Source organism: Dendropsophus ebraccatus, chromosome 3 (genome assembly GCF_027789765.1).
Source record: "Dendropsophus ebraccatus isolate aDenEbr1 chromosome 3, aDenEbr1.pat, whole genome shotgun sequence".
Lineage (NCBI taxonomy): Eukaryota > Metazoa > Chordata > Amphibia > Anura > Hylidae > Dendropsophus > Dendropsophus ebraccatus.
Window position 1 is genome coordinate 99,929,094 of NC_091456.1, and position 12,880 is coordinate 99,941,973.

Consider the following 12,880-nt stretch of genomic DNA (forward strand, 5'->3'; position numbering starts at 1 on the left):
TCAGTACCCACTTTTCCTTTTGGAGCGGACAGCACATGAACGCCTCAGCAGTCACATGCTGTAGTGCTGACCTCACCGTTTAGTTATAAGCGCCATGATGCCAGTAGTATGGCCAATCACTGCTGAGGCTGCTGACCGGGATACCAATAAGAGCCTGAAGAGGGATCAGTGCAGGATCAAATAAGGGAGTAAACAGTATTTTTGCTCAGTATTTTGCAACTGAAACCAACTGAGTGGATTGAAAACACAGAAAGGCTCCAGTATCTTCAAACTGTTGAAATTGAAGGGGTGGCCGCCATTTAATGGCAAAAAATGACTATTATTTCAAAACAAAATAACTTTTTAAAATTATGGCAATTATTTGCCTTTAAATGGCTGCCCTCCACTCAATTTTAACAGTGTGTGAACATAGCCTTTCTGTATTTTCAATCCACTCCCGGTTTTGGTTGCAAAATACTGAGCAAAAATACTGTGTTGGAACATAGCCTTAAACTTGTTTAAAGGGAATCTGTCAGGTCCTGGGTCCTACCTAAGGTGCTGACAGTGTGCTGTAGCTCACGGCCCCAGTGGGCATGGTGCCTTTTTGGTAATTTTCCGTGCACGCCCCCTCCTCCCTTTTCATGAATAATCAATGCTGCCCGGCCTCCTGCTCGCTCAGCTGTCAGATTGCAGATGTAGGCAGTCCTATGTAGGCAGGTTATGTCTGAAAGAAAACACAGTAATCACTGAACTCAAGGAGATCAGTGAAAAAATTACTCACTCCATTGATGGATCTCCACTGATGCCCCCAAAAATGTAAATATGCAAAACAAGAGTCCGTGGAGCCTCGGTTGCGAGTCTCAAAACACGGGATAGCCAGATATCTCTAGCCTGTTGCCACAGGGTGCCTCCATGATGGGGAGAGCACCACAGCACTAAAAGATATCCTCTTAAGTCCCACTCAAGGTGCGAGTATTGCGATCATGACAGGGGCTTGCCAAGGCAGGCATCTATCCACAGACGGCCGTTTCGGGGTATTTGCCCCTCGTCAGTGTGGAGCAGGATTCTGGCTAGTTGGGGCAGTGACAAATCAAATTTTTTTACTGATCTCCTTGAGTTCAGTGATTACTGTGTTTTGTTGGTCGATTTGCCATTGCCCCAACTAGCCAGAATCCTGCTCCACACTGACGAGGGGCAAAAACACCGAAACGGCTGTCTGTGGATGGATGCCTGCCTTGGCAAGCCCTTGTCATGATTGCAAGACTCGCACCTTGAATTAGACATTGACAAAAAGCGGCCACCCTGTTGTTTCCCTATTTATGTTCCAATACTCGCAACCGAGTGGGACTTAAGGGGCTATCTTTTAGGGTGGTGTGGTGCTCTCCCCATCATGGAGGCGCCCCGTGGCAACGGGCTAGAGATATCTGGCTATCCCGTGTTTTTAAACTCACAACCGAGGCTCCACGGACTCTTGTTTTGCATATGTCTGAAAGAAACCCTCAGCTCCTAATGTGTTGGAGCTGTGGTCTAGGGGTAACTCCCCTGTCTAGAGACCTGCCAGCAGTTCATTCTCTGGTTTGAATCCCCTGATGGAAATTAAATAGATGTCTTTTTTTTCTCATTATTGTATCATTTTTAGGCTATGTTCACACACATTATTTTTGCTCAGTATTTTTGTTATTATTTTGCAACCAAAACCAGGAGTGAATTGAGAACACAGAAAGGCTATGTTCACACACTGTTGAAATTGTGCGGATGGCCGTCATTTAATGGCAAATATTGGATGTTGTTTTAAAATAACAGCAATTATTTGCTATTAAATGGCAGCCATCTACTCAATTTCGACAGTGTGTGAACATAGCCTTTCTGTGTTTTGAATCCACTTCTGGTTTTGGTTGCAAAATACTGAGCAAAAATACTGTGAACATAGCCTTAAAAATAATACAATAATGAGAAAAAAAAGACGTCTATTGAATTTCCATCAGGGGGTTCAAACCAGAAAATGAACTGCTGGCAGGTCTCTAGACACATAGCTCCAACACATTAGGGAGAAGAAATTCAATTATATTTGAGTGTTTCTTTCAGACATAAACTGCCTACAGAGGACTGATCTGCAATCTGACAGCTGAGCGAGCAGGAGGCCGGGCAGCATTGATTATTCATGAAGAGGGAGGAAGATGCATGCCAGAGTGTGGCACGAACAACTGCTCTGTGACTCTTTAGTGCAGCAGGAGACGTAAGATTGCACATAATCCGCTGCACGGAAAATTACCAAAAAGGCCCTATGCTCACTAGAAGACTGCCAGCTACAGCACACTGTCAGCACCTCAGGTAGGGCACAGGAGCTGACAGATTCCCTTTAACTATGGTTGTCTAGGATGAGAAAAGTTTTTTTTTCCCAGGAACAAAACCAGTCCTCTCTCTAAGCTGTGTCTAATTATGTAGTTTATCCCCCACAAAATGTTGCTTTGCTCCAAAATCAGACACAGCACGTGGAGAGTTGACACTGTTTCTTATTTTTGAGTAAAAAGAATAACAACCCATAAGCAGCTGCCTGGTTTGTGCAATTGTTAATATATTGATAAATGCCTAAATAAATGACTAGCCAGCAAGTTTATTTCCTTATTTGAAGTCCATTCTGAGTTTCATGAAGAATGTATCCGCCCTTGTTTTGTTAGTGAAATGTGCATGCAAGTTCCAAGATGTTGGTCAAAAAAATTTAATGCATATTAATGATGTCCTCTTTTGCTTTACACATTGGATAGTCCAAATTGGCTGGGGACACTGTTCAGATGCAGTAGAGAAGAGTAAATGATCATGGACATTCGTCATACAATTCCAAAGTCTATTAGGAACTTCCTCAGTACATCGTCCTTTATGTCATTAAATACTTTACGGATGTTTTCTGTTTCTGTGGCACAGGTCTCATGAGGATATAGGATGCGATCGGTTTTCAGTTTCTCCTTCTCAAAAATATCTCGGACCTTTGTCTTTTCAAAAATTTCTTTATAGGCTGATTCAATAAAATCTTTAGCAGCTTTAGCATCCTGACGAGGCCCTAGATAAGAGAGAAAAAGATGCGAAAACTTTACAGGAAATAATTGATATGTATCATTCAGTTCTGCAGTTACAGTGGTGTTGTGAAACATTCAGAATTTCCTACATTTCTGCAAAAATTTGACCGTAAAGTACATCAGATTTTAATACAAAGTAAATAAATAGAACTAAATCAAACAAATAAGTCAAACATATTACACGTAATCCTTTATTTATTCAGGAAAAAGATACAATATTTTATATTTATAAGTAGCAAAAGTATGTGACCCTTTCCTTTCAGTGTCTTATGAACCAAACATTTCCAGTTCCTTAAGTGCTATTAGATTAGGTCAGAAACCCATGTTCTATTGACATTCAGCTCACGAATGACACATGTCCTGACAGTTTCCTTTAGAATTTGCTGGCATAATGCAGAATTCATTATTCCATCAATGATGGCAAGCTGCCCTGGCCCAGCAGCAAAACAGGTCCAAACCATGTTACTACCCCCCCCCCACCACCACCACCATGTTTTACTAATGGTATAGTATCTTAAGTAAACTACAGACAGGCAGTTTCTCCTTTCAGTTCTGTTGGTGGAGTTATGAACATTAACATCAGCCAATGTGAGAAAGGTGTTAATTTACATAGAGGTTAACTTGGGTTTCTTTGTGATTTTGCGGACTATTAAGTGCCTTGCTCTTGGCGTCATTTTTGTTGGATGATCATCTCTAGGAAGAGGAACAATGATCTTTGATTTCTTCCATTTGTATGCAATCTTTCTGTAGATTGGTGGAGTGTGGGATTATCAGCAACATCACGAAATGGTAACCTCATTAGGGCGTGGTTTTGGATGCATATGGGAAATATATATATTTATATATATTACTGAAAGAATGAGGGACATTGTCTAAAATCATTTTTCTTTATTAATGTAAAAATATATATATAAAATATATAAAAATACTTTTTGTCACACTAAAAATATAAAAAAAACTAGCATAAAGTAGTATTTATCAAATCAGTGTAGAACTGTAGAAGTAGAACTGGCTCAGCAGCTTCTTTATAATGTCCTACATGATCCTGAAGCAACCTCCGGAAGAATACTGCAAAGATGTAAAGCAGATTTTCCTCTATGTGTGCAGTGGATGCAGCCAGTCTCCAGCCTCCATCTCCTGAAGAACTCAAAACTAGACTAGATGGAGCAGGTGGTCTTTCCTGCTGAAAATCTTCCGTTTCTAACTAATCTTCTGTTTCTAACTAAATATTCACCATATACGAAGGAAAACAGCTAACAATGCCAGATACCTTTGATATAGAGGTTAGACATAGGCCCAGATTTATCATCTCTTTGTCAGTGTCCGCACTCCTGAATCATTGCAGCCCCACATAAACTACCTGCTCAGCCAATCAGTGGCTACAGCTGTGTCCCACCTCACTCACTGACTGGCTGAGTGGACATTTCTGAGTTGGGACATGACATGCTGCTGCACTGCGGGGACATGGGGATGGGTAAATAGAACTTCTTCATTATGATTCCACCATCCCCTATCCCCCCTGGATTTTTCCCTGTTGCCAAGAATACCCCTTTAATTTCTGCCTCTCTCTCTTTCTCAAACACATGCAGCCTTCTGCAGCCATAGCACACTGAAGAAAAACACAATCTTCTTCCAGAGAGAACATACTACACTGAGATCAGAGGTTACTACTACACTACTTATGGCTTCTCCTTCTCTTTATTACACATGATGTCTTTATATTACACTGCTGCTCATATACAATCATCCAGCTTTCAGAAAGGAAACAGCACAGAATTACCCCCACACAATGGACTCTTCCAGCTCAGAAACAAACTGCCAATTACTGCCCACCAACTTTTCCCCAACCACCCTTATGTATTAAGGCCACTGCTTTATTATGAATATATTACTTGGACCACCTTATCTAATAAGGCTAGTGCTTTATCACTGATATATGGAGGAAATGCTTCATCCTTTCTAACTACATGTATGTAAGAAAGTGTTTTTCTGGTTTTAATTACTAAGCTCCTTAGATTGATAGAACATAAAATTGATGAGGAACTTTTATAAAATTCATATGAAGACTCAATTATAAAATTTAGAAAGATTTTTCTAAAGCTGGAGTCGGAGTTGGTACATTTTTTCTGACTCTAACACCAGCCCAAACTAGCTCCAACTCACGACTCCAACTCCACAGTCCTGATGATAAGTATATGTTTTTTTTGTTTTCTAATCCTCACCCAAGAGAGTAGAATAAAGAAAAACTGATGCCTAAATAACCCCTTTGAGACAATAGAACACCATGTAGTAAGTATCACAAGTGAGTAGGCTCTGAAAGCACTGTAATAAAACTGGTAAGGTCACACGTAGGCTATTGTCACACACTACAAACAACAGCCATTCTGCCATGAACGGCCAGTGTTTAACATTACCTACGACTTTGTTTTATATTTGCTTTGTTTTAGGCAGCAAGGCTTTTTTTTTCCAAAAGCTGCATGCTCTATGGGTTGACTATTTGTCAACCCATATTTCTCCACAGGCTCCTCTGTATGTGTAAAGGAGGTCTTTTAGGGCAGTGTATAAAAATCTCATGTGAGAATGACCTTCCTCTATATTTAATATGCTATCATTATGTTACATTGCTCCTGGTATGGGTGGAGTTGCACACACGTATTTAAGGCAATAGCACAATCTATTATATTTAACTACTATAAAGTATCATTTTCCGTTTGCCTTTCATAGTACAATCTGAGAAATGTTTCCAATACTTGTTAGCAGTCTGAGTAAAGCCATACGCATAGGATAAAAGTAAGCTGAACCCACCCATTTAGACAAATGCCCCTCAATGGTAAATGTTGAGGGAATTAAGAACGGACTTGTTGGCTCTATATGACAATGTTATTATTGTTGATAGGAAACAGAAAATGGTTACTAATGGTACATACTCTGAATAGGTCACTGTTACTATTGGGTACGTGAGGGAACAGACCTTGTTATCATAGAGTCCTTAAATGTTAGAAATAAGGGTCTGTTTATCAAAATACTTAACTCCCTTACAACACAGGGATGTATGCAATCTGGACCTGGTGTTTCAGGTTTTACCCACAATCTGCCCTCCCCAAACCGCTTGTACCTTCGGATAGCTGCTTTTAATCTAAAATCTGTCCTGGGGTCCTTTGGCAGATGATGCAGTTATTGTCCTAAAAAACAACTTTTAAACTTGCAGCCCTGTGTCAAACTGACGTGGCCTAGAGTGGCGTGGCACTAACCTTGCACAACCTCTCTGTCCCTTCTCTTGATCATTAGGAATGCTCCAGGCAGGTTTTCTACTATTCAACACCTGTGTGAACAATGCACATGAGTTGGCTCGTTAAGCACCTGTGCAGTGTTCAGACAAGTGAGGAATAGGAAAAGTTTTGCCAAGGGCTTCCTAATGGTTAAGAGGGCAGGGAGAAGTGATGGAGGGGTGGTACAAGGTTAGGGCATAGACACTCTAGGCCACAGCAATTTGACACAGGGCTGCAAGTTTAAAAGTTGATTTTTAGGACAATAACTGCATCACCTGCCGAACGGACCGCAGGACAGATCTTGGATTAAAAACAGCTATCTAAAAGTACAAGTGGTTTGGGGAGGGCAGATTATGGGTACAGAGTCGCTTTAAGCGGTGCTACACTTTAATCTAAGTTAGACAGGAGACATGTAATGGAGAGTTTACCAAATCCCTCTGCATTTTACATAGTATTATATTACACTGGGAAAAAAACCTGGTTAGTATAGTTGTTTTTTTCTTCAATTCCACCCTCCGTCTTCACTTTTTTCTCACTTTCTCCAGCTTTAATGGTTTTAGCTTTTTTACCATATTTTTTTTTCTTTGTAGCTTTTAATGCCTCTTCACTGTCTTTCTATATTAGTATCTTAAAGAAGACCTATAGCCAACCTCCAAAAATGATAAGTTACTATTATAAAATAGCTGAGGTACACCTTGATATCCTTCATACACTTTCCATTCCTGAGATATGTGGGGTTATAATTTGTCTGACAATTAAGTTTATAGTCACATAGGCATAAACTTAATTTGAATACCAATAGTGATAGCATCAGATGATGGGTGTGATTACAGATGAGCAAATTTACAGTAATAACAAAGTGCAGCACTTTTTTTATCTCTGCAATCCGCTCATCATCAGCCTGCTTCCTTGTAACTCACTGCCGAACCATGCCGGTTCTCCCCGGGTGCTGGGAAAAGCTTGATCCACTCCTGGGAAACGTCTCCCAGATTCTTTACTATGAGAGCAGTGAGACTGTGGAACTCTCTGCCACATGAGGTTGTCATGGCTGATTCTTAAAATAAGTTCATTGGTGGCCTGGATGCTTTTCTTGAAAAATATAATATAACAAGTTATGGGCATTAGATTCCTGGTGATACGCTGATCCAGGTATTATTCTGATTGCCATTTCGGAGTCGGGAAGGAACTTTTTTATCATCTTATTTTTGGGGTTTGACTACATGTCCACATTAAATACCCCACACTATCCACAATGTGTTGAAATCTAGTACTAGGAAGGCAACACACTGTTTGACAATCTCAGTCTTTGTGGCAAATCATCCTGTCTGTCCCTGTAATAATGGAGTTCTCCACCGATTGCCATTTTGGAGTCTGGAAGGAATTCTTTTCTCTGTGATGGGTCAATTGGCATCTGCCTCATGGGGGTTTTGCCTTCCTCTAGATCTGCACAGTGGAGTTTCTGCAGGTTGAACTTGATTGACTCTTGTCTTTTTTCAACCTTATTAACTATTTAATTACCAGAACCTGTCTGCCCTGCCATGCACTTCTATTCTCCACAATCCTGGACCTGCTGTCAGGGCCATTTTAATACACTGGTGGGCCCAGTGCAAAGGCCTCAAGAGTGGCTTCCATATTCTTGTTTCAGGCTCAGGCACTTAGGTGTGTCAATCAGGCCTTGACATTGGGGCAGGGGATATTTCTCGTCATACTCCTCTGACTCTGTGGGGACAGCCAAAGGCTCCAGAGGCAACCCACCCGTTTGAGGTCATAGGGGTATACTCCACCTCTTCACTGGGTTCAGGTTATGCAGGTACTTCAGGAGGTTGTCCTTTTTATGGACCTCCTGTTCACAAACAAAGTAGGACATCTAGGATGTCCCCTAAAAAGCCATAGCCTTTACCTTTGTCAAACCCCTATATAGATGCCTATTACTGCAGAGGACACAATACACTGGGTTCGGATACTCCAGACATATTTTGACATACCACTCCTGTCCTGGTACCCTATCCCATGAGATTAAGTTGGACTGGGGGAAGATAATGCTAGAGTAGTTGTGGATCGGCCTCTAAGGGTTATTTAAGAAGGCTGAAGACAGCATAACAGCCTCAGTGGGACTGCTGCACGCTCAGGAAAGCTGAACAGCCTTAGTGGAACTGCTGCACATTCCGGAAAGCCAGGTGGCCTCTATGCACCACTAGGACTCCCAATATGATGGTAGTGGTGGTGGATTGTTTGGAACTGCCTTCACATCCCAGCCAGACTCAATAGCCTCCCAGTAGCTGCTTGGTAGTGGAAATATGGTGGCATATCCTCCTCTTCCTCAAGCCACCCCCATTAGGACTTGTGGATGGCCATACTCCTGGCAAGCACCTCGCTGACAAACAACTGCACCATTCTGCGAACCTGCCACCATACATTCCCCTACTCTAGTTTGACTTTTCTCCAGGGGAGGAAACACAGGGGCAGACACAGCTCCTAGGGGCAGAAACAGAGATGTAGATGCAGCTTTCTATTGGAGTTTAGCAGGCTTTTCTGGTGTCGCTTTTGATGCATTTATTTGTGTGTGTTGTGGAGTTATGCCGCAAAATCACACGCAGAAACACTTGAAACACCCGCTTCACCCATAGAAATTAATGTGACATTAAAAATCACCTTTTTGCAGCAAAAGAATGCATGTTTTGTACAGTTTTCGCTGCACAAGAGCCCTAATAGTCCCACTAGTGTAGCTGCTGTTTTTGCATGGTTCAGTTCAGAATTTTACACCAAAAATTCATGAACCATTTGAAAAATTTGTTCATCTCTACTGATAACCCCTTTAAGACAAAAACACAATTTAGATCCAAAACACTTGCACCCTCCTACACTCGCTGTTTCAGTTAAGGCCCTATTCCACGGAACGATTATCGTCCGTATTCAGCCGATATCGGCCGCTACGGACGATAATCGTCCCGTGGAATAGAATGCAACGATCAGCCGACATTGTTCATGTCGGCTGATCGTTGCAGTCGCTTGTTTTTCAACATGTTGAAAAACAAGCGACTAATACAGCAACGATCTGCTGCCGTCGCTCCGTTGAATAGGAGCATCGGCAGCAGACGCTGCTGTATCCTATGGGCTGCCCGGACGATCAGCGATCACCTGGGCAGCCCCCCCGCAGCTCCCCGCCGCCCCTCCCGCACTCACCCTCTCGCTGCAGCCGTGTTGAATAGCGGCGGCAGCGAGCAGGGAACGAGGAGCAAACGAGCGCTGAGAGCGCTCGTTTGCTCCTCTAAATGACCCGTGAAATAGGGCCATTAGCTGTATAACGTACTCCCACTTTGCTGCAGTATTTTCTACAAGTGACTCCTCTGTTTGCAAAAACACTCATGCCTATTATAATTATACTTATCATGTCCATTTAGTGGGGAAAATGCATATCTTAAATAGATAGGGGATATTAATCACACTTTACTGCCCATCAGTTAGTAGTATCAGATTTTTTATATAAAGTCATGGCCAAGAACGTTAAAAAAGGTTTGATTGATATCTTTATCTAGATTTTGATAACTATCTAGTTGTTTGTTCGGTTATGAAACTCATTAAACTTCTAACTTATTATTGTGTCAGGAGATAGAATCAATAGATGTGTTATCTAGGACAACCCCCACCATGAGAATGAAGTGGTCCACAGAGCTCTGCTATGCTTTGTGTCTTTTCTGCTATGGATGTTATGTCCTTTAGGCCTTGACTAAAAATGTTCTAAAAAGATTCAGTTTCTTTTTTAAGATTTCACAAGATTCAAAATTCAAAGATGTATATGCAGTGGGAAAAAGATCAGTATTTGATACACTGCCGATTTTGCATGTTTTTCCATTTACAAAGAATGGAGAGGTCTGTAATTTTTATCATAGGTACACAAAGTGTGAAAGTCACACTTAAATATTTAATTTTTAAATAATAATGTTCATTTTATTGAATGAAAATGAGATGAGAACAAAATAGAATTTTTTTTGGTATCAACTCCACTTGCCAGGTTTGGAGGAAAAAGAAGGATGAGTACAACCTCAAAACCTGGGAAGAATGGGGTAGAAACATCATACTTTTGGGGTACTTTCACCACATTGAAAGGAGAGTGAATGGGGCCATGTATTACAAGAGTTTGGCCAACAACCTCCTTCCTTTAGTAAGAGCATTGAAGATGGGTCGTGGCTGGGTCTTATATTATGACAATGACCCGAAACACACCGCTAGGACAACTAAGTGGCTCCATAAGAAGCATTTCAAGTTCCTGAAGTGGCCTAACCAGTCCCCAGAACTAAACCAAAAGAATATTTTTGGAGGGAGCAGAAACTCAATGTTGCCCAGAGACAGCCACAAAACCTGAAATTGGAGAAGATCTGTATGCAGTGTGTGCAAACTAGGTCAAATACTACAGGAAACGTCTGACCTCTATAACTGCAAACAAAGATTTCTGTACCAAATGTTATTCGTTTTTTGTTGTACCAAACACTTATTTCATGCAATAAAATGCTAAAAAAAAAAAAAAAATATTTAAAATCAAACTGTGGTTTTCTGGATTTTAAAAAAAAAGAGATTCTATCTCTCACAATTGAAGTGTACCTAAGATAAAAATTACATACCTGATTTTTTGTCGGTGGGAAAACTTCCAAAATCGTCAGTGTATTAAATACTTTTTTTTCTCCACTGTATATACTCAAGGGACATAGTGTTAAAGCGATACTTTATTCACAAACCCATCCCTCAAAATCACTAGGACCGTCCGCTTAATGAGAGTAATTATTTTCCGGTCGTGTCTTTTAAAATGCGCACAGTGCCTTAGTTAGGGTAAAAAATGTTCTTTTAATCTTACGTCTGCAGCAGCCGAGTCAATGTGTCGATGCTTCTCCTTTCTTTCTTACCATCCTCCTCATTATTAGGAACAGCCCTAGCAGGATTTCTCCTATTCATTGCTTATCTAAACAGTGCGAATGGGCTGCTTCGGATTGTTAATGCACATGTGCACTGTTTAGACAAGCGATGAATAGAAGAAATCCTGCCCAGAAACGTTCCTAATGTTGAGGAGTGAGGGGAGGAAGAGAGGGAAAAGAGGCGTCAGAGGTCTAGGGCACAGACACTCTAGGCCACGCCACACGTCACACGCCACACTTGGCTGCTGCAGATTAAAATATTGCTTTTTACCCTAACCTAGGCACTGGGCACATATTATAAGACAGGACTGGGAAGGGCTTACTCTCATCATACAGACAGTACCACTGGTTTGGGGGGAGTGGGTTGGGGAATACAGTATCGCTTTAACCCCTTAAGGATGGAGCCAATTTTCGTTTTTGTGTTTTCGTTTTTTCCTCCTTGTGTTTAAAAGACCATAGCACTTGCATTTTTCCACCTAGAGACCCACATGAGCCCTTATTTTTTGCGTCACTAATTGTACTTTGCAATGACAGGCTGAATTTTTGCATAAAGTACACTGCGAAACCAGGAAAAAATTAAAAGTTGGGGTGAAATTGAACAAAAAAACACATTTTTTTTATTTAGGGGTTTTTTGTTTTTACGCCATTCGCACTGGGGTAAAACTGACTTGTTATGGATGTTCCTCAAGTCGTTATGATAACAACAATAGGTAACATGTATAACTTTTATTGTATCTGATGGCCTGTAAAAAATTCAAACCATTGTTAACAAATATATGTTCCTTAAAATCGCTCCATTCCCAGGCTTATAGCGCTTTTATCTAGTACTAGAAAATGTACCCGGGACTGCCCGAGTATAAAGTGTCAGTGTGTTAATTAGATTTGTTCTAAGGTGCCCAGGAGGCCAAGCTAAAGGTATTGTTTCATCTGAGTTAATCAGTGGAATTAGTGTATACCTGTAGTGCATAGTTAGAGGGGTTCTGTATACCCACAATGTATAGTTTTTAGGGGTCTTGCATATCTGTAGTGCATAGTTGGGGGGGGCTGTATACCTATAGTGTATAGTTGAGGGAGGTCCTGTATACCTGCAGTGTACAGTTGGTGAAGGTCCTGTATACCTGTACTGTATAGTTCGGGGGTCCTGTATACCTGTAGTATATAGTTGGTGCTGTATACCTGTAATGTATAGTTGGTGGAGGTCTTGTATACCTGTAGTTTATAGTTTGAGGGTCCTGGATACCTGTAGTGTATAATTGGTGGAGGTCTTGTATACCTGTAGTATATAGTTCGGGGGTCCTGTATATCTGTAGTAAATAGTTTGAGGGTCCTGTATAACTATAGTATAGAGTTGGTGGAGGTCCTGTATACCTGTAGTGTATAGTTTGGGGTCCTATATACCTGTAGTATATAGCTGGTGGAGTTCCTGTATACCTGTAGTATATTTGGGGTCCTGTATACTTGTAGTATAGAGTTGGTGAAGGTGCTGTATACCTGTATTATAGAGTTGGTGTAGGTCCTGTATACCTGTAGTGTATGGTTTTGAGGTCCTGTATACCTGTAGTGTATAGTTTGGGGTCCTATATACCTGTAGTATATAGTTGGTGGAGTTCCTGTATACCTGTAGTGTATAGTTTTGGGGTCCTGTATACCT

At 41.1% G+C, this 12,880-nt stretch overlaps 1 protein-coding gene across 1 annotated transcript in view; it reads right to left on the reverse strand.

The window, feature by feature from the left end:
• Positions 1 to 2,682: 2,682 nt before the first annotated feature.
• Positions 2,683 to 12,880, reverse strand: part of GNA15 (G protein subunit alpha 15) — a 55,398-nt gene continuing 45,200 nt past the window's right edge. The window contains exon 7 of the mRNA XM_069964438.1: positions 2,683 to 3,037. Within this exon, the coding sequence (XP_069820539.1) occupies positions 2,808 to 3,037 (230 nt within the window). The 3' untranslated portion in view covers positions 2,683 to 2,807. The remainder of the gene's footprint in view (positions 3,038 to 12,880) is intronic.